General features: G+C 45.3%; 2 protein-coding genes across 22 annotated transcripts in view; both read right to left on the minus strand.

Moving 5' to 3' along the window:
* BCL2L11 (BCL2 like 11) overlaps positions 1–16,994 on the minus strand; it is a 93,491-nt gene extending 76,497 nt beyond the window's left edge. For 5 of the 21 annotated variants that reach the window (XR_013526391.1, XM_008980269.5, XM_035271991.3 and 2 more), the window contains exons 1-2: positions 13,450–13,733; positions 12,230–12,636 (exon numbers count right to left, since the gene is read on the minus strand). Coding sequence is in view for 18 of the 21 variants with exons in the window: in XM_008980269.5 (XP_008978517.2) it covers positions 12,230–12,636; positions 13,450–13,718 (676 nt within the window). In the remaining 3 variants the exon portion in view is untranslated. Of the gene's footprint in view, positions 1–12,229; positions 12,637–12,799; positions 13,121–13,449; positions 13,755–15,413; positions 15,644–16,958 lie in introns of those variants that run through there. The other 16 variants (XM_035271984.3, XM_035271994.3, XM_035271990.3 and 13 more) reach the window with 7 other exon arrangements.
* Positions 16,995–17,608: 614 nt separating this feature from the next.
* ACOXL (acyl-CoA oxidase like) overlaps positions 17,609–25,108 on the minus strand; it is a 389,909-nt gene continuing 382,409 nt past the window's right edge. Inside the window, 2 exon segments of the mRNA XM_078348358.1 lie at positions 17,609–18,793; positions 18,796–18,880. Of these exon segments, the coding sequence (XP_078204484.1) occupies positions 18,681–18,793; positions 18,796–18,880 (198 nt within the window). The 3' untranslated portion in view covers positions 17,609–18,680.

Below are 25,108 nucleotides of genomic sequence, written 5' to 3' on the forward strand. Positions count from 1 at the left end.
AATCTCTTTGCATCATTATAAGTCTATTATTCCACACAGCAAGTAAAAAGAAGGGGTGAAAGAAATAACTTCTAAAATTCATAGCTGTCTTTGTAGCCAGAGCCAATCGATACTGCTATGGTATGAACGTTACATCCCCAAAAACTCTTGCTGAAGAGAGTTGAAGATGATGGGTGTCAGGAGGTGAGGCCAATGGAATGGAATTAGTGCTCTTGTCACAAGAGACTCCAGAGAAACCCTCACCCTTTCTGTCACTCGAGGACACAGCCTGAAGGTGCCGTCTAAGTGGCTCTCACCATACACCGAAGCTGCTTTCATCTCGGACTTAGCCTCTAGAATTGTGAGAAATAAACTTCTGTTGTTATAAGCCATCCAATCTCAGGTATCTCATCAGAACAGCTTAAAGGGAATAAGACAGAGAGCCACCATAAACACTTTTGAAAGGAAGCGGTAGAGCTCTAGTTCCACTAAGGTGGAGGAGCCATCTCTCCAGGTCCTTCCTCTCCCAACCCAAGACCCAAGACAGAACCCTAGACAAATCTAGACACAACAAAACAAGCAGGCCCAGAAAAACTGAAGGGGGAAAGAGGGCAGGCTGCTGGGGACCTTAGGACTTGTGGGATGACAGACAGGGAGTATGCCATTTTCCTCACTCCCATGTATTCTGGACAGCACGCTGAAGAAGCCTTGGACTGGGGCTCTCCAAGAGGCCCAGTTAAAAGCTCCATTGGAGGCCTGTTCTCCATCGCCAAGGAACTGAGAAGAGGGTGACCTAACAACAGAAAGCCACTTCATGATTCCTGCCCTACTCCAGCCAAACAGCAATGGGAAAAACCACCACACCCCTGGCAGCAGCCCCACAGCTTCAGCATGGCCAGAGTGGGGAGCTGATCTTCCAGTCCATCCCCAGCCCAGGGGAAGCAGGAGGTGCTCTGATTCCACCACCAGATGGTGTCAGCAGACCGATCTCCCAAACCCTGCCTGGCAGTCAGAAGTGATCCGCTGCCCTGCCATAGCAAGTGTTAGTAGGTGCATGGACAGTTATCTAACATCCCCTCCCAGGGTAACCTTAGTGGGGCTGAGCAGTGAGCTAAGGCTCCACCTCTACTAAACAGCAAGGAACAGGTACAAGGTGGGGTTAGTTGACAAGACATTACATACACCCACTGAACCACACAGTGTAAAACAGGGTTGAAGGGCCCACTGGCTCTCCCAACCCCAGCCCTAGGTGTCTGGGCACCCAGTGGGTACTGAGTCTCTGGTCCCATCTGGCTAATTAGGGAGAACAAAAGGGAACTCCCCCACCCCGCATCAAAGAGAATCAGGTAGTGGAAAGTGGGGCTGGTTGGCATGCTGTATCTGCTCCCCCACTCCCAGTGTCAGCAGGGGACAGATGGTAGCTGAGTTCTGGCCTCTACCCTGCAGAAACAAGGTGTGAGGCAGCCCTCCATGGTCTCCCTGCTTCCTGGTGTCAGAGTGGCCTAGGGAGCCAAGCTTGCACACCTCCCCCAACAACTGGACACAATGAAGCAGTGTGCATTTGGGCCCCACTTTTGCTTGGAAAGTACCGGCAAAGCCAAGGAGGAATCTGAACTTCCAACTTAGCTAAAGAAACAGGCAGAAATCTTAGAATTGAGAAATATAATTAAACATAATTTTAAAAACAATCAGTGAATACCAGGCCAGATCAATAGAATTTACTCAATCTGAAGAGAGAGAAAATATACTGGTAAAAAATGAACAGTCTCAGGGACTTACAGGACTAACCAAGGCACTTAAATCCTTATCATCCGAATTCCAAAAGAGAAAGAGGAAGAGACTGAAAAAGTATTTAAAGACATAATGGCTGAAAGCTTCCCACGCCTGGCATAAAACATGAAACTCCAGATTCAAGATGCTGAATGCACCCCAAAAAGGATAAACCCAAAAAAACCCAGGACAGGCTTATCTAAAGACATACCAAAGAAACTCATGACAGGTTTATCTAAAGACATGCCATATATAAAAATTAAATCACAATTAAACTCCTTAATACTAAAACAATCTTGAAAGCAACCACGTAGGAATGAGACTTAACTTAGCTGAGAACACCAATTCAAATGACAGGGGATTTCTCATCTAAAACCAATGGAGGCCAGAAGAAAGCAGCATGTTTTCCAAGTATTGAAAGAAAATCATCAACTGTAAATTTTATCTTCAGTGAAGATACACTTCTGGACTGAAGGGGATATAAAGACATTCCCAGAAGGAGAACTCAGAGAATTTGTTACTAAAAAGCCTGTCATTAAAGAGCTAAGGAGTTATCTAAACAGAAAGGAAATGATAAAAGAAGAAAGCTTAGAACTTCAGAAAGGAAACTGGAATGGGAAAAATGGGAGTAACTATTAGTAGACTAGCCTATTTCTTACGACTTCTTAAATCATATGGCTGAAGCAAAAATGAAAACACTAGCTTATACAAGTGCTCAATGCACATGGAGGAAATACTTAAGACAATTTTATTTGAAGCATGGGGCTAAAGGAATCTAGAAAAGTAAGGTTTCTATTCTTCAGCCTAGTCATAAAATGTTAGGACATTGACACCAGTAGACTTAGAATATATTCCACAGATATATTATAATACCTGCAACGGCAACTAAGAAAATGATACAGAGCAATACTTTAAAATACAACAAATCAAAATTCCTCCAGCAAAGCCAAGGAGTAATCTGAACTTCCAGATTTTTAATCTTACTGTGGGTTATGTGAACATTCTCTAGGGTTCACACAACCCACAGTAAGGTCACAAAACAAAAGAAAAAACAAGTAACAAAGAAAACAAAATACAAATAGTAAAAAGGCATTTCGATTTATATATATTATCTTAAATGTAAACGGTCTAGACCATGTAAGAGACATATTTGGCAGACTAGAAAAAACAAGTTTACCTAAAGACATGCCATATATAAAAAACTTACCTCAAACACAACATACGAAGATTGAAAGTGAAAGGATGGAAAAAGATAATACTATGTTTACATTAGTAGATTAATGTTAAAAAAAAAAGCAGAGGTGCTATTAATACCAGATAAAGTATATTTTATAGGAATGATGAAAGATCGGATCCAACATGAAGACATCATGATTTTTAAATGTGTAAACTCCGAACAACAGCACCTCAAAAGACATGAAACAAACTCTGATACAGCTGAAAGGAAAGAGCTGGGGATTTCAGCACCATACTCTCAGCAACTGACAGAACAAGACAGAAATATCAGCAAGGACAGAGAAGAACTGAACAACACAATCAACCAATAAGATCTGACTTATATATAATGTACACTCTACCCAATAGCAGCAGAATACAGATTTTTTTCAAGTACCCATGGATGGATCAGTCACCAAAATATACCATATCCTGAGCTACAAAACAAATCTTGACACATTTATAAAACTAAAATATTATAAAATATGTTCTCTGACCAAAACAGAATCAGAAAGAAAACAGTAGCAGACAGAAAACAGGACGGTCTCCACAGATTTAGGAATAAAGCACACTTCTAAATACCCTAGGGTCAAAGAGGAAGTGTCAAAGGAAATTTAAAAATATATAGAGAGAACTCAATAAAAATGAAAACACAACATACTTAAACATGTGGGATGCAGCTAAGCAATGGTGAAAAGGACATTTCTAGCACTAAATGCTTACATTAGAAAAGCAAAAGGGGATAAAATCTACCACCTCTGCTCCTGAGATCCGACTCTGGAACTGTGTGAGGAGCTGCTGGATTCTACAGCATCTGAAAGACAGCTCTCACCTGACTGACCAAGGGCTGTATGGTTTGTAGATGGCAGTTCTAAGGTGAATGAACAGCATCCTGCTTGGAAAGCTGCCATTCTGATCGAAGAAAATCCTTTTGCTTTTGAGTTATTTATAGCTTATGACTGAGTAAAATATACTTTTGTGAGCAAAATTTGCCTCTCTCTGAGTGCTCCAAAATTTGGAGACTACTCATGAGTATTCTTACTTTATGGCAATACAATTATTCGCATCAGCTCAGTAAGACTCTGTTTTCTTTTGTAATAGTCACCAAAATAGACCATATCCTGAGCTACAAAACAAACCTTGACACATTTAAAAGAACTGAAATTGCATAGACTATGTTCCATATGCAATTGGAGAAACTGGTTATTTTACCAAGGCTTTGACTAAAATGGCCAGACTACTTTAAAGAATAAAAAGCCCCTTGAAAAGACAGGCCTGGTAACTTGTCTATATAGTTCCCTTACAAGGTTCCTGACCTTGGATAAATAAAGAATATCATTTTCTGACAGGCCCAGGAACCTCAAGATACTTTGGGACCAGCAGAAGAAAGGAATTCATCCAATTTGGAGGTATTACAGGCAATGTTTGGAGGCAAATTTTCAGCTTGGCTTTTTAGCATGGAAGCTTGCAAAAGTCTAATCTGAGATTCCTTATGAAAAACATGCCAACAAAGCCAACTTAACAAAAGCCTATATGGCCAATCACTATTCTTGCTGCACTTTATGCAACTAATCAGGCTAAGTATAATGACACTAAAATTTAATTTGCAAATAAATTGGTCCTTGGTAGAAATGAGGAAAACTGGAAAGAAAAAAATATGTTTCAAAGAAAACTATTGTATACCTGTTATCAAATTCTAGCCCTAACCATTATTTTTGAGTGTTTATTATTTGCTTGCCATTCAAAATGCATCCTGAATTATTTCCTAGCTACAAGTCTCTAAAGAAGAACCAAGTTCCAATTTTTTTCATATTCTTTTTGGTTATAATCTTTGTGTGCATATTAACAGTGTTTATCTCATTTTACTTCTCTCAAGAAAACCAGAATTCTGGTATTCCGAGGACTATAGATGAGTCAACAAAGCCTGAGAATCTCCCTCATTTGGAATCCCACTGTGCCTGATCTATTTTCCACTGCCAAGGCACTATTGGTAAAGCTATACAATATGAAGCACACCCACTAAAGGTTCAGGGACCATAGCAGAAGAGCAAGGCACACGAGACTATAAGAGCCAGATTGGGGGCTGGAGTGTGGAAGCCAAAGCAACTCCATCTTGGATGCTAATCTGCTGTGTTGACTTCTGATTAACTCTAGTTTGGGGAATGCCTCCAAGATTTCTGTTTTACCTACTGTTCCTTGGGTACACGCATATACTTACCATCCATCCTGTCCTTAGGTCAAAACAACTTTGATATTATCTTACTTACCATAATTCCTGCCCTTAAGCAACTGTCCTGTACATCTCTTCTGAAGTATATATACTCTTTCCCTATGGCACAGAAGCCCTGGGTCTGGGGGGTAACCATGCAGGGATCTACCATCTCATCTTGAGGCTGCCCGAGACAGGGTTTCTGTTTGTAAATACTTATTAATTGTTTCTTTCTGAGTAAAAAATAAGAGAAGAGAGGAAAGGTCTCAAAACACTATTCTAAGTTTCTGCCTCAAGAAACTAGAAAAAGAACCTAGCATAAAACAAGCAGAAGGAAATAATAATAAAATTAAAAATAGGAAAGGGGAGAAAAATCAGTGTAACAAAAAGCTGGTTTTAAAAAATCACTAAAACTGATAAACTTTCAGAAAGACTGATAGAGATAAAAAAAGACATAAATTATCAATATCAGAAATGAAGCAGGAGCTATTCACAACAGATCCTGCATCCATTAAATACATGAAACTACAACAAATACTTTTCACATTCATAAATTCAGTAACTTAGAAGAAATGGACCAATTCCTCAAAAGTTATAAACTATGAAAACTCAACTGGGATGAAAAAGAAACCTGAACAGTCCTACAAAAATGAAAAAAAAAAAGTCTATAATCTAAATGCCCCCCCACCAAAAAATCTCCTGGCCTAGATGGTTTGACTATAGAATTCCATAAACATTGAGAGAAGAATCAATACCAATTTTAACACAATCTCTTCCTGAAAATAAGAGGGAACCCTTCCTAATTAAGGTCTTGATATAAAAACCAGACAGTCTTAAAAGAAAATGACAAGACACCTCTCAAGAACTTAAGCACAAATACTCTAAGCAAATATCAGCAAATTCAATCCCACAATGGATGAAAAGAATTACAGACCATGCCCAAGCAGGATTTGTCTCAGACATCCAAGAGAGACTTAACATTCCAAATCAATGCAATGTACCATATAAACAGGTTAACATAAATTAACATCATGGGATCATATCAACTGATACAGAAGCATTTTATAAAATCTAACCACCATCTATTTATGATAAAAACTCTCAGCATTCTGGGAATACAGGTTAAAACTTCCTCATTCTTTTAAAAAGCATCCATATGAAACCTATACTTAACGTCATATTTAATTATTAAAAACAGTAAGCTTTCCCTCTAAGATTGGGGACAAGGTGTGCATGTTTGCTCTCACCACTCCCAGTGAACATAAACACTAGAAGTTCTAGCAGGTCCAACTAGGCAAGAAAAAGAAATGTACACAGATCAGAAAGAACACATAAAACTGTCCCTATTGCAGATCACATGACTGTATACATCTTCCAGGAAATGTATGGAAAAACTCTTAAGAATTAAGGAGTTGAGCAAACTGCACAATAGAAGACGAACACACAAAAATCAATTGTATTTCTATATACTACAAGTGAACACATAAATATTAAAAGTAAGGCCAGGTGCAGTGGCTCACTCCTGTAATCCCAGCACTTTGGGAGACCAAGGCAGACAGATCATCTGAGGTCAGGAATTCGAGACCAGCCTTGCCAACATGGTGAAACCCCATCTCTACTAAAAATACAAAAATTCGCAAGGTGTGGTGGTGCATGTCTGTTATCCCAGCTAGTTGGGAGGTTGAGGCAGGAGAATCTCTTGAAACGAGGAGTTGGAGGTTGCAGTGAGCCAAGATCCCAAAAGCATACTCCAGCCTGGGCGACAGAGTAAGACTCTGTCTCAAAAAATATATATAAAAATAAAAATAAAGTACAATTACAATAAATACTTTTAATCCTCCCCCTAAGTTCCAGCTGTGCCAGGGCCTTGCCAGAGCATGCAAACACAATATCCTTCAACAGGTGCATAGTTAAACAAATTGTAGTGCATCATACTATGGAATACTACTTAGCAATAAAAAAGAAGGCACTATTAATATACAACTCTCAGATTAATTTCAAGGGAATTACGCTAAGTGAAAAAAGCCAATCTCAAAAGGTCATAATAGTATGATTGTACTTATATAGATAGCATCCATGAAATGACAGAAGTACAGACATGTCGATCAGATGAGTGGTTATCAGGGGTAAGGAAGAGGGAGAGGTGGCTGTGGCTATAAAAAGGTATCATGAGAAATCCTTGTGGAGTTGTTCTGTATCTTGACTGTGGTGGTGGCCACACAAATCTACACATTTGATAAAACTGAATAGTAGTACCTACACATACACAGACAAATAAAATGGACTAAATGTGAAACTGATCAAAAACACCTCTCTATTGTGAGGTCCTGGGTAGCCTGGAGGTGCTGAGGAAGCATGTGCTCTACCATCTACTTTTTGAAGTCCAAATATACGAAGGAGTTTAGAAGTAAAACAAAACTCTGTATACTGCTGTTTACAATGCTCATTTAATGTTTAAAATGCTCACAGGATTTGGCTAATCACTTTCTTTCTCCTAAGTCGATCAGTCAACCTAAGGAGTAAGCTTCATGGAAATTACATGGCCTGAGTGGGAAGAGTCAAGTCCTGCTTGCTAGAGCAGCACTGTACATTCCAGCTCCTCTCTCTGTGAGGCCAGTCTGTTTAGATAAAACAAAACACCAGCCATAGATCTAATTTTGCATTTTTCTAGTAGCCACATTTAAAAAGGTAAAGAAACAGAGAAGTCAATATTAAAATATATTTTATTTAATTACCAATGAGCATATGACAAGATGCTCAAGCAAGAGGGAGAGGTGGCTGTGGCTGTAAAAAGGTACCATGAGAAATCCTTGTGCTGTTGTTCTGTACCTTGACTGTGGTGGTGGCCACACAAATCAAAGAAGGTAAATGTAAATCTAAACCACAATGAAATATCACCTCATATCCATTCGGATGACTACTGTTAAAAAAAAAGTGTTGATGAGTAGGTGGAGAAATTGGAACCGCTGTGCACTGTTGGTGGGAATGTAAAATGGCACAGCCTCTATGGAAAACAGCATGATGGTTCCCCAAAAATTAAAAAGAGAATTATCATATGATCCAGCAATTCCACTTCCAAGTATGTATCCAAAAAAATTCAAAACAGAATCCCCAAAAGATATTTGCATACCCATGTTCATAGCAGTACTACTCATATTAACCAAAAAGTGGAAGCAATGCAAGTGTCCCCTGATGGATGAACAGATGAACAAAACGTGTGATAGACACACAATGGAACAACCTTTCATCCTTAAAAAGGAAGGAAATTCTGACATGCTACAAGATAAAAGAACCTTAAGGACACTGTGAAATAAGCCGGTCACAGAAGGGCAAATATTGTATAAATTTCACTTATATAAGGTACCTAAAGTTGCCAAATTAATAGGCAGAAAATAGAATGATGGTTGTCAGAGGTGGGGGCAGGGGAAATGGGGAGTTGTTTAATGAGTATGGCATTTGTTTGGCAAGGTGAAGAAGTTCTGGAGATTGGCTGCACAACAAAATGAGTGTACTTAACACTCTGAACAGTACACTTAGAAATAAATGGTTTAGATGGTAAATTTTATGCTTTGTATTTTTTTAAACTGCAATGCAAATTTATATTTAACTTATATATTTAAAATATCATTTCAACATGTAACCCATATGAAAACAATTCAACTATTTTTCATTCTTTTTTATGTTCTCAATATCTAGTATGTATCAGCACTGACAGCACAACTCAGTTCAGACTAGCCCTATGTCAAGTGCTCAATGCATGTGTGGCTTTCCTGCTGGGCTGTGCTGAGCTAGACCTTAGCTGTCACCCCTACGTGGCAAACCTTACAGCTAGATCCAGGTCATGAAAACCATTTTGGCAGAGCAGAGGTCAGGATTCTTCTCTTGCTGCTTAAACTTTATTTGTCCTCCATTTTTAACTGAGCTCCTTGGAAAGGCTAACAGGCAGAGCTGGACTCACTTGCAACATCTCCTGGGCTTCTCTCCGTCAGGCACTCACTAGCATTTACTAGCATCATGCCCTGCCCAGGGAGCTCACAAACTAGAGGGGTCAGACAATTGCTAGCTATAAGAGAAGTACCCAGAAGACTCTGAGGGGTGCAAAAAAGAAGGCCATTATCCTCCATCTGTGAATTCCGATGTGCCAGGGAACAAGTATAAAGTTTAAGACATTTACTAACATGACATGAGGTAGCATTCCTCTATAACCTGACCTTTCTCAACTCATATTTCCAATTGTACTGACTACACTTTAATTTGCATTAAAAACACATATGGCATAGAACACTCATCCAAAAAGGCACTCAGTAAACGAACACCTGAGTGATTTTGATAAAAATAATCAAGTATTCAATAAGACATCATTTTTCAAGTTAATCCTCCCAGAGTCTAAGGAAACTAAAATTGAGGAAAAGCATAAAAACTCTATCTGTTCCTCCACAGATAAACATATTCTTTGAACCTGTATTCAGAAAAATTAGAGACATAAAGGAAAATGTGAAAACAGTTAGTACACTTAACTACTATGTATTCCACATAAGACTTTACTTTCTCATTAGAACAAAGATGCAAGAACAAAACTTCAAGATGCACTCTCTACCCCAAGTTGCTGAGCAAAAAACTATTTTGTGGCTAAAGGAGCCCTTGGCTAAGGCGAACCTCTTTATAACCTCACATTTATGTTCCACTAGTTCAAACCAATCATAATGGCTTCTTTGTGGAAAACGTATTTTGCAATAAATTATCAAAAGCTTCATTGAAGAACTTCACGGTTAGGGTTGAGTAAAAACACTAAACAAAGTCAAGAGAACCACTTAGCAAGTTAGCATTATTTCAGTGGTCTTCAGGCATGAGCTAAGATTGTAGAATGGCCAGAAAAGTTAACTACATACTACAAAAATTGTAAATTTTGTTTCAATTTAAGAAACTCACATCTGGATAAGTCCTTTCCTCCCTGAACCCCAACTCATCCTCTTCCAAAACAAATCTCCCAAAAACTTAACAATGAAAACTTACCTTGGTACATTAACTTTAAACAAACTCTTAGTAACTTCTTAATTTAATCCTATGCATTAAACTCTTCATCACACCATCTACCAAAATGTAGCTAATACTATAAAATTACACTTCAGGATCCATGACTTTACTTCACAGATATAACCATTAGCTGTGCATAAAAATTTAGATTATGATCTTTGAAGCCCTATCTTTCATCTCAAGTAATAGTACTTATAATTAGCTTGTAAAATAGTATTTATCACCAAAAAAAAGCATTCAAGCCTGTCTTTACATTAAAAAAATATACTATCTCACCCATTATTCCTAGTTCTAGGGAAGGAGAAACTATTTCCATGCATTAAGCCACCACTTACAGAGACCAATGTATGCATTTTGCTTGAAAAGGACCTGGTTATTTAGAGAAAATAGCTTAATAACCACAAGTGTGAAGTGTCTGCTGTGAAAGTGTGAAAAGTGATAATAGCTTCCAGAGGGTCTTTAAAGACCATATGTGTAAGGTACACAACACAGAGTCCTGTTAACTCACTTAGTAAGCAAGCAAGTTCATATATATGGGGTAGCATTTTCACTAGTAGAACAGTTACAAGCACTAAGAACTTCTAAGGCTGAAATGAGTTCATGAGCAGTAGTACCAGCAATAATAAACCTTTTAGCTCTGTTCCCTAAGGATGGGCCCTAAAAGAGTACTTTTAGGGAAAGGAGCTAGAAGGTAGCAGAAGACGTGCAGCCAACCTGTGCAGCTGCTGGGACGTTTGTCATTTCTGTCTACCATTTCACAGGTGTGCCCAACCTCTGACAAGTGACCACCACTCTGAGGTTCTTTCCAATTCTGTAACATTGGCAACGGTCTGCCTGATTTACCTCACTGAAGCCTATGAAGACAGAGCTGAATGGTATTTATAAATATCATTTTGTTCCACTGTCAAGTTTGATGATTTTGTTGAGTTAGCCTTCATCATGAATTACAATCTAAACTTTAATAGACTCTGTACTGTATTTCCTGATAACTACCAAATTACTTCTATCTTGTTCATGTACGGCAAGCTAATCTAGACAAATGGTCAATGTGATTGCAGTGACTAATGATCAAGACATGACCCTTTTCTATTGGTGGGGAACAGCAAGTTAATCGACACAGACTCAGCCCCTCACTAGGGTTACCAGGACTGTATGTACCCAAAGTCACAGGCTCAAGGGCCAAATCAAGACTGCAAATGTTTCCCTTCAGCTTGTACAATGTTTTCAAAGACCTAAATTAGTTGTCAATGTTGAAACAGGGTATTTGGCATCAATTTTGCATTCCTGGGTTATCCTGCAATATAGGAAAACCCAACACCCTGAGACCACATTCCCTCACAGCCACAATTAGGCATGGCCCAAACAGGGAGGGGCAAATACTCTCCAGTTTACCAGTCTCCATCAGGTCGGTTCCTTCCATGATTTTGCTGTGGGCCTCTCTGTATTTCTGTTAGCCACTCTTGGTTCAGACCCTACAACTGCCTTTAATCCCTGAAATAAAAACCTACAACCTAATCTGATCAGTACTATGTCCGAACCCTTTGAGCAGTAAGTCCAAAGACGAATTTAAGCAGAAAACAAACCATTTTCATGGTTCTATGGTGGTACTGCTTTTATGAACTAGTTCATTTCTTTTAAAGTGCCATTTTCAAAAATAATTGTCATTGCTCTTCACACTTGATTATTAAGCTATTAATTTTCTATAAATGATCAGGTCCCTTTCAAGCAAAATATCATTACTATGTAAAGGCTGGGGGTTAAAACAACATGTTGTGGTTACACACTAGCTTACAATGAAGTCACACCTGAAAGCTAATGTTTGGACCTGAACTCATCACTGCCACAAAATTTAATAACTTTAAAAAAATGTTGGTTTGATAGTTTGACACATCTTCCACTCCCATCAAAACATGGAATACATCAGTTACAGGGTTTTAAAAGGGGATTTTAGTTGCCACACACAGCCTTTAAGCAGATTCAACCATCCACACATCAAGTGCCTCTTACCCAGGCATTGCTTACCCATTGCACTGAGATAGTGGTTGAAGGCCTGGCAAGGAGGACTTGGGGTTTGTGTTGATTTGTCACAACTCATGGGTGCTGGGCTCCTGTCTGTGTCAAAAGAGAAATACCCACTGGAGGATCGAGACAGCACGGAGGATCTTCTCACAAAGATGAAAAGCGGGGATCTGGTAGCAAAAGGGCCGGGGCTGGCCGGTGGGGCCAGCGGGCCCTGAGGGCTGCCGTGGAGGCAGCTGTCCCCTTCACCTCCGTGATTGCCTTCGGGATTACCTTGTGGCTCTGTCTGTAGGGAGGTAGGGGCCCCAGGTCTGAGCTGGGGAGGTCTCTCCGCAGGCTGCAATTGTCTACCTTCTCGGTCACACTCAGAACTTACATCGGAAGGTTGCTTTGCCATTTGGTCTTTTTTTCTGCAAGCAAAATAAAAACTAAGATTATTTTAAGCAAAAAAAAAAAAAAATCAATGAATAAACAAATTAGCTCTCACCTAATCATTAAAAATTCTTAGGGTTAATCCCCAATACTTCATGTTCTATACTTTTCTGACAATCTCCCAAATAATAAAAATGTTACCTAAAATAATAAAGACATAATTTTTGTTTGGTAGAGGGTGGGACTAAACTTCGTAACCCCAAACAAAAGACAGTAACAATGTCAACAGCTTGTGAAACTGGTGCACACACACGCGCGGGCATTTCCAAAGGAGTAGTTTATCTCAAGTCTATTCATGTGTGCTCTTTGCCCAGAACAGAGTTAAGTCAGAAATTCCCAGAGGCTCTGATTTCCCGGGGTTAGTTAGATAGGAGGCTGGAGCATAGAAGAAGGCGCAGATGCAGCGACTGCAGGCGGCTGGCCGTGTTCCCTGCTCCGGCCCCATTGTTTGCCGAAAATGCTGAGGACAGCAAGTCTGGGGAAGGTTTGGCAGCGGCCGTCAGTCGTAGTAAGTGCGTCACAATAGAGTTTGTAACTCAGCGCCGCTCGGCCGAGCTCCGGGCTCTCCAACCGTGGTCCCTCCCTCCCGCTCCCGTACTGCGCGCCGCACCGAACCAGACAGAACTCCGAGGTGCAACCGCACGGTGAGGTGCACAACTCCAAATCTGGGGGGGGGGCCGATACCAACCCCTATCAAGTCCACAACTAGGTCCGAATGCTAGACAACACTGGTGCGCACCCTCTTCACCCCACAGACCCTCCCCTCAAAAGGCAATCACGCCGAAACTCACGTCCGAGCCTTCCCTTCAGAGCGCAGCGTTCTGGCCCGGGACGGGGCACCACGGCGTCCGACCCGCGCCTTTCGCCGACCCGGCGGCCCCTGACCGTCACCACGAAGACAATGCAGGAGACAAAGCCCGGGACTCGGGTTCAGAGTCCCCGGCGCAGCACAGAGCCCACGCCTTCCGGCCAGCCCGCCGCTGCGCTCCGCCGGGCAGCCGACGGCTCCGCGCGCTGCCCCTCTGGCCCTCGCGGCCCGGGTCGCAGCCGCCGGGAACATCCTCCGCCTCCTCCCGCTCCACCCCTTGCGCTCTGCGCCCGCCGCCGCCTGCACAGCCGACCTCCCCGCGCCGCTGGCGCCGGGTGCCCGCGCTCCCAATTGGTCCGCGCGCGGTGGCTCCGCGCCGCAGCCAATCGGCAGCCACGGTGGGGGCGGCGCCTACGGGTCAGGCCGCCAAAGGCGCGGCGATTGTTGACAAACTCTCCTCCGAGCGCGGCTCGGGCCGTGGCCGTGGCGGCGGCTTCGCGGGAGGATTTGGGGACCGGCTGTCCCGGCTACCCTGCTCCGTCCCTGTGCTCCTTCCGGAAAGACGCCCCAGCAGCTCCCGCCAGTCCGGGCAGCGGGTCACCTGTAGACAAAGCAGGACTTGCGCCGCGCCCGCACCCACAGGGCCATTCCCAGGCCCAGTCCTCGCCACTGGTCCTTGTTTTGGACCGTCGGGGGCAGACCCCAACGGCCGTCACAGCCCTAGCTGCCGCAATTATTTTCCTCCAACAACTTCCTCCCTTTCTCCTTGTGCGCCGCAGACACGAGTCAAAGCCGAAGAGCTTCTTCCCTGGTCACAGACGCGCAGGTCCGCGTTCATCGAGTAAATCTACACCCTCCGCCCAGGCATCCGTCGGGCCCTCCACCAGTAGCGCCCACCCTGGGGCAACAGGTCTCGGAGGCCACGGCGGCACCAGCCTGCACCGCGAACAGGGTCGATGTGCTCGGGCACCCTAAGTCGTTGCGATAGCTCGGCCCCAGGGACCAGGCAGATTCTGCTGGTCGCGGCTAGTTCCTTGCGCGGTCCAGGTGGTCAGGGGAGGGCCTAAATCTCTCGCTGCCAGTGGATCGTGCGGATGGCACCGTCCGCAGGATTCCGGCAGAGCAAGCAGGGGCCCCAGGTACGCTAGATAAGACGAACCAGCAGCAGCCCCGAAACCTTGGCCTGAATGAGTAAAAGGAAAAGCCCCGTCTCGTTAGCTAAATCACCACCGCAGTTCCCCAAATCCTGCGCAACAGGCCTGCGCGCCCAAAAAATCCAAGACGCGAAACTCGCTCACACTGCGGCAGCTACTCTCGGGGCGGCCTGAGCCGGCGGCAAGACTTTCCGGCTGGACGCACAGCCGGGTACTGTGGAGCCGGCTCCCAGCTCCCGGGCCGGAGCCGAAAGCACGCGCTGCCTCTCCCACTCTCTGGGCCTGAGACTCTTCACCAGGCCCGCGCACGGCAACACTTTCCGGGCTGGTCCCCAACTCCCGGGCCAGCGCCGAAAGCACGCGCTGCCTCTCTCCCTCCGCGGGCTTGCGACCCTTCACCAGGCCCGCCGGCGAGACTTCCAGGCTGGGCGCACAGCCCAATACTGCAGGGCGGGTTACCAACCACCCCGGCCCGCGCCGAAAGCAAGCGCTGCTCCTCCCGCTCCCCGGGCCTGCGACCCTTCACCACGCCGGCGCGCAGCATCCCGGCCCACGGCGCAGTTCGGCCAAGAGCCCGCAGGTTCCGCGCGAGAGACCTTTCCCTAAAGAGAACCTGCCCGAGAGGGAACCCGACCCACACGGATCGCCACCTCCCGCCGGCGACAAGCGGGGCCGATGCAAGCGTCTCGGTTCGCACGTGCACGGTAAGCGGGCAGTAGGTGGTGCCGTTCGGGCTCCAGCGCTTGTCTTCCATCCGTGCCCGACCCGCTCCCCGGGATTTGGAGGTACTTACCTTGCGTTTCTCAGTCCGAGAGTCAGAGTCAGACATTGGGGGAACAAGGGCCAAGGGAAGGGGGCCGAGGCGGTGGCGGCGGGAACGCAGCGAACCGAATGCGACGATGAGATCGCAGCGTGGCAGGGTTCGCAAGGTGGCTGCAAAAATTGAGCGGTGGTAGTGGCGGCGCCGGCGCCGGACGCAGAACTCCAACAAACTGCAGAGCTGGCGGCTGCGCGGAGCGAAGTGAAACCTGCGCAGCCCTGCAGCCCAGCTCTGGCTGGCGGCCCCGCGCCCGCGCCCAATCACTGCGGACCCCGCCCCCGCTAGGTCCCGCCCCGGCGCGCGGGTTTAGCAAGCTCCGCTCGCGGCGCCGCGGCCGCCGGCGCGTGCAGGCTTGGACAGGTAAAGGCGGGGTGGCCCCACCGGGTTGCCTACCGCGCGCGCCGGCGACCCTGGCTTGTTTACCAGAGTGACTTGGCTTGCTGGCGGCCATGTGCGCGCCCATCCCCCACCCCGAAGTGTACCCTAGCTTTCCGTTCACCTCCCCCAACCCGGTGGCCGCCGCGGCGTGCGCGGCACAGAGGGGGCGCTCGGTTCACAGCTTCCGCTGGCCCGGCCGTCCGAGGAAAGCTTCAGGAGGTGCACTGCACCCTCACTGTGCCCAGAGTTTCTAAGCCCCTCTGGGGCAGACACGGAGACTCTGTTGGTCCTCGAGAAGGAGTAGGGCGAGGTCTTTGAGCTCTCCTCCCGCCGAGGGTCCCTGGCACCGGGCGAGACGCAGATCAGCAGGCTGCGCATCTTCCTTGCCCACTCCTGTCGTGGGACTCAGGCACCCTCCTCCTGCCACCCCGCAGAGTGTCTCCAGCTTTTCTTCCGCGCCCAGTCTCCCTAACAGACATAGCCTGTGGGGACAGGAGGTGTCCAGAAAATGGCCAGGCATGGTCCCAGTGGGCGTCTTCGCAGCCTCCCGGGGGTGTGCAGAGCAGGTAAAATAGGGAAATGAAAAAAGCACTCAGAAAAAAAAATCCTTTTAGGAAAAGAAAAAAGCCGAGAGGAGTGGCGGTCTCCAAGTGAGAGAGAAGGTTGTGCCCTACACTTGGCTAGCAACTGGGAGATTTGTTGGGCTTACAGAGAAGCTCGCAGGAGCTGTCCTTCGACGGGCTGAGGCCAGTGAAAGCAGAACAGCAGAGTTCAGACCCCGGTGCGGGGGCGCAAAGCACCCTGTACCTCCTCCCCTTGCGCCCCCATCTCTTTCCTCCTTGAAGTCCGCACCACACTCTCTTCCTCTCTAGAGACCAAACTCCATGCCGCCCCTCCACTCCTCTGAGTCTGCGCCTGGGTTTGCTCTCTCAACGCGTGGTTGCCGCCCCCAACCTCTCATCTCCTGTCTGCTCCAGAACGCCTCAGTTCCCCAGCCCCGGCTTCTAGACAACTAACTGCAGCGGGGTTGTATGAGGTGGGTCAGGAAATTGAACATCCCGCCGGGGAGGTCAGGCTAGTTGGATTAAGGAAAGGGGCCACCCTACCCGGCACCCCAGCCTGCAGGGAGAAGGACCAGACCTTGTCGCAGAGAAGCAAGTGAGGAGGCATTGTTCCGCCGTCGGGCCACCTAGATCAGTTTTTAAATTCATAAGTACGTCTGTCACGTCAGTGCGATACAGCACAGCCCCAGGTCAAAGTCTCAGCGCATTCTCAGGTGAGTTCTGAGCTAAGTGACGAAGGCCTTGGGTTCCCGGAGCCGCTGGAGGACGCGCGCTGGGCCCCGCCCAGTTATTTCGCTGCAAGAGGGAAAAGGCAAGAGGGTAGACACGACTAAGTAGACTCGCAGGCCGGAGATCTGCCCTGACCTGGCCTCGAAGTTCCTACCGCCGAAGAACACTGCTCTTTGGCCATCTGGTTTCGCACCCGGGGAAGAGCAACGCAACCCACTGCACGGGCTGACAGCCCCAAGTCCGCCCCACGCCGCAATGCTCCGCGTTCGCCTCGGGGTCGGGTGGTGCAGACAGGGACCGGAAAAGAACCACGCAGAAGAAAGCCCTATTTCTTGTTGTCTGTTCCTGTGCAGCCTTGCAGCCTCGCCGCCCCCACGTAGCTAGCTCTGGCGACCCCGTGAATACTTTGAAAAACAAAGGAGTCCGGGGAAGCAACGCACTAAGCGCTACTTGGGGCACTAAAAGGAAGCCGGCCTGAGTTGGCGGTTCGTGCGCCCCCGAGACCCAGGCAGCGTCGGGGGCCGCGAGCCCTTGCGGCCTTCTCCGGCGGCATAGAACCGGGCCGGAGCGCAGAGAATGCAGTGTGTGAAGGGCCCATGGGTTTTAGGTCACCTTCTTTGCAGTGGACGCGGGCAGAGCGGTGTCCCTTTCTGCCTCTGCCAAGAGACTAAGGGAGGGAGAAGGGAGGATGGCTTGGACTGAAAGGAACAAGAATAAAGTCGGGCAGCCGGGATCTGAGAAATGGGAAATCCATGGCCCTTGCCCGGGACCACAGGCGTTGCCGAAGTGGTCTCTCTCTCCTAGTTCCGAAATTGCTGAGGCTTGCCCCACCGCCCTCTGCCAGCAGTGGGAACGACTTCCATATCGCTTAATTTCTTTATTAAACGTTTCACCTATGCTCTTCTAGAGGACAGATTACAGCGTCAGTTGGTAAAAATGTTTTCCGTGCCTTGTCTTGCCGTCCGGAAACCGCCGACCTGGGAGGACAAGGCGAGTTCTTGCTTTGCCGAGAGCAAAACTCCAGGCTGCCACTTCCTTCTCCCGGGCCGTGCGTTTCCTCGCAGAGCCCCACAACGTCTGATTCACTGGAAAAGCATCACTTGCTGAACCCAACCTTTTTGCCCGCTTGCGGAAGGAGTGGAGCTTTTTGCTTTGGTCTAAGGGTGTTTGCTTTTTTTTTCTTTCACTTGGCACCACAGCTTTTCTAAATCACTGGGAATCTGAGTCACTGCTGACAGCAGGAGACCTTTGGCGGCACCCGGCTGTGGGGCGCGCTCGCGGGGGTGAGCCCACTCTGATTGTTTAGGGTATCGGGCACCAAAGCTGGGAGAGGTTGCAGCCAGGCCAAGCTGGGTTTCAGGGAAAGGGCACAGGGATCCAGCACACCAGGCGACCCTCTGGATCTCTTTCCTAGTAGCCAGCCTCGGCGGGACCTTCGCTCTGCCACCAGAATCTCTCGGAGAGCGGCGGCCCAGCCTGTGCCAGCCCGGCCTCGGCCCCAGCTCCAGGCGTCAGTGGAGCGAGCGTCGTGGCAGCTGCAGGCGGGCCACCACACTTCCCGCCACACCCGTTAGAGCTTGGCTCCCAGCTTGGGCAGCTGGGAGCGCGCCCCTTCCCGTGCCAGGGGCTGCAGCGGTGCAGGGTAGAAGGCCCAAGCAGCCCGCGGGTTGGAGATTCCGGCGTTGGTGCGTGGAGGTTGGTGTGTGGAATGTTAAAGGCTGCGATCACCCTCAGGGTATCATCCTTCAACGAGTCGCACAAATCCAGCAACTGCAAAACACGACACAAAGGGACAGGTCAGATGTTGGCGCACTCACAGCGATTAAGTGCCACGGCTTTCCGCCCACCCCCAAGCACCCGCACACCCAGAGGCCCCAGAAACTAGTTTCCCTTTGGATTCTCCCGTGTAAACTGTTGGCCATGAATAACGCTCAGAAGCCTTTTTTATTTTAGAAATTCCCAACTCTGACACCTAGCCCAATGGAAACTCAGGTTTTTTCCGTAAAGGGGTGGGCGTGAACGTGGGGGTGGCTGTGCCCCCAAATTAGTCGGGAACTCGAGACCAAGGTCTGAGAATTTATTACTGTTCCCTCCCCGTCCCTCCTAGGTCCGTCCTTCCTTCCTGGTTCTAACATCCGCTCCTCTCCCTTTTCTTCCCCTGCTATCCCCTCCAATTCACCTCTGGAGTGCCTGGGGTGCCACCCTCTGGCGCGCAGAGGCAACTGAACAGAAAGAGCCTTAGAACAGGTGAACCAGAGGAGACCTGCTCCAGTCTCCCGAGACTAGCACCTTCAGACCTGGCTGGCAGTAGGCCACGATTCTTAGAAATTCAATACAGAGAGACGGCGGACCAACGCTAAGCACCTTCCACCTGGCTGCTGCGGAAAATCGATCTGCTGTTAATGCCAATGCGAAGGAACGCCATGGATGCCCTCGCTTGTTCAGGCAGCCATTAGAAGGCAGGGATAAGACATTCTTGGCAGTTAGGAGAAGGGGCAAGCCAGTGTTTTGGAAGCTGCACTAGTGTATTTTTATTTCATTTTCCGTGGCTTAGGTGCCAGTGTATTGTTTTATTCCCAGAAAAAAAGAAAGTTACCAAAATAATATTATTTTTCTAAAACTACACAAGAGCAGAGGGACAGCTTACTTTCTTCTCATCTACTACACATTCTACTCCATTTTCAAATTTTTAGCCAGTCGTAAATTTGTTTCACTCCCCAAATCACAGTAAATCCCCAGGTTTTCATGGTTTATTTGTATGGGTTTAACAACATCGCTTACGGCAGCCCCATGTTTGCCCGCACGTGGTGGTCATCTCTGAGCCGCACTGATGTTGTTTAGATCACAGTTTCCTTTGCAGCAAACCAAAATGCCATTTCAGGTTTTCAGACACAGTGAGGTCCCAAGAAGGAGGGTGGGGCTTAGGGGATGGGGGGATGTAGAGGGTAGGGATATGGTGGGGAAAGAACATGAATTGTCGTAGTCCAACAATACACCTTCCCTGAAAATGTGCTCTATTCCATCTGTAATTTCTAATGAAAAAGTTCATTCTTCACCATGTGGTTAAGCATCATCAAATCAGTACTGAAAACACCTTTGATCATATTTGCAAAATGCACTAAAATGAACTTTCACTGACCAAGATTTCAAAGTTTATAATTAATACTCTTGAGAAATCCCTGACTAATCTGTTGACTCTCAATGTCTTTAACCACACGGTTCAAAACCATGGGGTGGCATACACAGCCCCTAAACTTTCCACATATTGTCATATGATTATTCAAGATAATTTTCCCTTTGGGTTTGCATTATGAAACTCAACCAACTTTGGTAATATATTCACCAGTGGGGAAATACAATGATTTGAATGAGTGTAAATAGAGTATGGGTTTTGTCTATCTAGAGTCAAATACAGAAGGTAGGGCCAGAGGTAGTAATTAAAGGAGGCAGATTTCAATATAAAGAAAACTTTTAAAAAGTAAAAAGAAACCCAGTGGCTTGTGAAAAAGAGGGTTTCTTCACTCATAAATGTTCAGGGAGTGTCCGCTCTAATGGCACCCTAGGGAGGAACAATGAACTGGCTATGAAGAGGAGTTGACTGCCAACATCCTTTCTAAATCTCAATTTCTGGGGCAGCCTAAAATAATTCCTCCTATCCTTCTCCATTCTTCATGTATTGCAACAGAAATCCCAAAATGATTTTTGTCTCGATGGATGGATCTAGCATCATTCCTGTTTGTTAGTTAATGTTTGACTGATTCCAGGTACCCACCCACCTCTGTTCCTGGCTGTCAAGATAACAATAATAATTACCATCCTTTCACTCACAACATGTGTGCTAGATTCCTACCCAGTGTTAGGTACAATGCTGGACTTTAGAGGTTTAATGGTATACACTGCAGGAATGGGTCTCACATCGTGAAGCTGTTGAGGTGTTTTAAAGACTTTTAAAAATACATGATCTCTTTAATACAAAATCAACGAGTAGATAATATAGCATTGATTATTACATAGTTATAGTATTTTTATTACTAGGGAGTAATTTTATTTGGGCCTAAGCAGCATGTTATTAATGTTTAGTTTTCTTACCAAACATGCTTCCATACTATAAACATAAAAATTGCACATACTGTAGGAGTCCCCTGCCCTGCCAGTTTATGACCCATTTATGCTGGATAAAGTACCTCAAGCTTGCCCATATCTTTACAAAGAAAATTCATCAGTTTTTGAAAAACACAAATGAATAGGTATACTTTAAAAATAAAAGAGCATGAACAAGTTATAGGTTCTTGTAAAAAAAATGTTTTTAAGGTCAAACCTAAACATGGGTGCTATCGTTCTATAAGCAACTACTGGAAATAGCCACTGAATGAAATTTGAGAATATCTGCTTTAAAGAAAGCAGAAGCACTCAGCCGTCAAGGGATGACACTGTTTGATTATGTTAGTATGTGTACTTGGGAGGGAGGGAAAAATTGTAATGTCAGTTTGGCTTCCCACTTCCATCTAGTTGCAGTACTCAATTTGTTTTTTGCTCTTTTTTTGACTCTTCCCTATATTTTTCTTATTTCAGTTGGGAGAATAGGATGGCCAAGGATGGGCAATGACTAAGCTTTGCAGTCTTCTAAACAAACCATATTTTCCCAGCATGGCCTGGTGTTAATTATACAATAGATGTTCAAGGTGGGAAGTGCCCAGTGCACTTGCAGGCACACCTCAGCTTTCCTAGGACTCCATGCAGAAGGTTTTCCTGCCTCTTCCCATATGTCTCAGCTCTATTCTCAGCATAGGATGACTACATGCTGTTTTATGTGAAAAATCCCTTATCCCGATTTGAAATGTCTCTTCATTAGCCCATTTCTTGTCTGGCTACCTTGGTAGAGTCTTTTTCTCCATCCCTTAAATCTGGGCTGAGTTGTGACTTGTTTTGCCAATAGAATATGGGGAACATGTCACAGAGTGAATTCCAGAGCTTAGGCTTTAAGAAACTTTGAATCCCCCATTATCACTCTTCTATAATCCTGAGAACATCTGCTGTGCAGAAGCCCAGTCTAGCCTGGTGGAGGACAAAAGGCCATGTAGAGATGGACCAAGGTGCCTTGGCCGACAGCCAGCACCTGCTGCCAGATATGAAAGAGAGGCCATCTTGGTCATCCTAGTCCTGTTGAACTCAGATGACTGCAGCCACAGGAGTGATCCCAAGTAAGACTAGCCAAAGAACTGTCCAGGCTGCCTACACAGAATTAGTATCAGTCATTATTACGTGTTAATGAACAGAAATAGAAACTTTAAACCTGACTAAGCAAAACTACAAGTAAACTTGCTGTAAGGCATCAATTCCACCTCGTTTCCAAAAAGAATCTCTATGTAGCCAACTCTTACTTCCAAGTGATTGTTAGATGTTGGTGAGCTATTAATGTAATTTTCTGTCCATTCTTTTTCAGTTGACTTCATTTTAGATTATAGATGTTGAGCTAGAAACTTTACAAGAAGGGGAACCTTAATTAATCAACATCTTTTAATCTAAAAGATGTGATGAGGGAATAAGATTAAAGCTGTTGGTAAAATGAGGTTTCTGTGTTACTTGTGGCTGTCATTTGTCACCTTTGCTTCTGCTGTGACATAACTGGCATTCTGGCAGGTGCCTCGGGCCACATTTATTCCATGCTTGTCTCACCCAACCCTAGTCCCCAATCAACAATTCATAGCTTGTTTATTCCAGCCTTTGTCAAGGATCCATCTCCACCATGCAGTATCTGTGCTTTCCACATTCCATCCTGGAGGGGCAGGCAGGTAAAGGAAATGAGGTACAGAAGGGAGCTACTTAGCTCTCCCTGACTTGTCAGTCTGCTGTATCTCCAGCATTTTTATAACAATGCTATGTAGCAACATGTGGCACTTTACATATATACGCAAGGTCTTCTGTGTTCTACCGCATGCTGACATTTGCTGGACACCTACTGTGTGCAAGATTATAGAGGAGGGCTTTATGTTCACTGTCTTATTTGGTACTCATAACGACTCTATCAGGTATCAATACATTTTACAGATGAGAAAACCAAGGCTTAAAGAATTTAAGTCACATATCTTGTTTCAAGTTACATACCCTGTAACTACTGCAACTAGAGTTTTAATCCAGGGCTTTTTGTTTCTACAGCCTTGTCTGCCCTTCTGCCTCCATCTTTTCCCCCGGTGCCTCACTGCTTCCAGTTGCTGGAGGTTATGGGGTGTTGCACTGAGGAAATGCCTCTATCACTGTGACAGATGTATGACCCTGGATGTTCTCCCTAAGTCAGAATTTGTATTCTGTGTGTGCCTAGTGTGGAGAAAATGAATCTGCCCAGCCACACTGGCTTGGATTCCCTGAGAGGACCAGGGCAGTAATGGGGTCCAGAGGCACTCTGTGATGTTGCCACCAGAGGAAGGTGCCAAGGATATCGGCTTCAGAGCCAGCTACCATGATGTGAAAAGTGCAGCTTGATGACCTATAAGGACATTTTCCTGCAGAAGGACAAGGCTTCAACTCTGCTCTGCAGATTCTCCTTCAGGAAGTTGGAAGTACTCTTCTGCACTGGTAGACAGGCCCTCCCTGCTCCTTCGGATCACCACCTTAAGTCAAACAATTCAAGTGCCTTCAAAAGAGCAGCACATTGACTGGCAAATCGTGACTAGTGAAAATGGTCACAAGTAGTTAATCTGCACCTATTCCCACTTTTTTCAGACTTCCACACTTGCTGAATGCACAGAGGCCTTGGCCTGACTTATCTCCTCCTCACTCACTTCTGAAGAATTGCTTTCCCTTTAGACAAACATTCTGTAAAGGATCAGATGATAGGTCTGTGGCGAGTAATTTCTTATCTTAGTCCTTAGGCATGACTAAGCAGTGAATGAAAGAAAAACAAACCTGAAATACTCACACGAGGCATAATCTCACAGCGTGTGCTGTGATTCTACTTCTCTCAATTTTCTTCTCTCAAATCTCTTTCTAGTAGTTGTCTCCTAACAACTACTAGAAAGAGGAGCTCCATTCCCATTTTCATTGCCAACTGGCTGGCTCCTCAGGGGAGGGTTGGACCTTAGCTTGCTGGGTCTCCTGGTCCCAGGGACACATACCTTCTCATTGGTTTCCTCTACAACCAAGTTTCATTAGCATGACATGACATTTCAAGTGTCTATTAAATACTCAGGACTCCAGCTTAATATTTTCTTTGAATCAATTTAAATTATATTTTATGTTGATTTGTTTTTCAGTTAATAAAAAATATTTAGCTTAATCTGAAATGTTAGAATAAATTGTCTTCCTTACCTAACAACAAAATCATCTTTGTTTAGCCTCACTAAATAAACTTGAAGAAAATTTACCTTTAAAATGTCCTTTTCATTGCAATTTTCTTCAACTAAAGAATAAACAATTTGGTTGTTATATTATTGGCAATGTCCACTTCAGTAAAGAAGAAGGGCTTTGAACTCTGACATTGCCACTTCCAACCCATAACCTTCATTATTGCTAAGATGGAAGGATTTAGTAAACTTGGCGCAGGTTGATTCTTTATAAATATTATTGTTATTATCATGGGTTCTCTAGTTAGTAATAAATACAATTTCTTTACAACTGTGGCATTTTCATGAGAAAGTCTGCTTAATCATCATTACCTAAAACAAGAATGCTGAGACAGAGGCATCAACATTAACCACTTAATAAGAACTTCTGACATTTATTCATACTGCTACTGATTCATAAGAGGAAAAGTTTAAAAAGAAGACAAGTGCATATACCTTTCCCTTTAGAATACAGGAAACCATATAAAAGTTTTGGCAATGAAATTAAAGTAACCACAATGCTGCTCTCAGACATTTTCTACAGACAAAGGCATTTACATGCAACAAGAAAGAATATTCAGTTAGGTAGTTATTATAATAAAGCTTCAGTATTAGCTACACACTTCTCATATGAAAAATATGGCATCACAGTGGCTCATGCGTGTAATTTCAGCATTTT

The sequence above is a fragment of the Callithrix jacchus genome, chromosome 14 (assembly GCF_049354715.1).
Source record: "Callithrix jacchus isolate 240 chromosome 14, calJac240_pri, whole genome shotgun sequence".
NCBI lineage: Eukaryota > Metazoa > Chordata > Mammalia > Primates > Cebidae > Callithrix > Callithrix jacchus.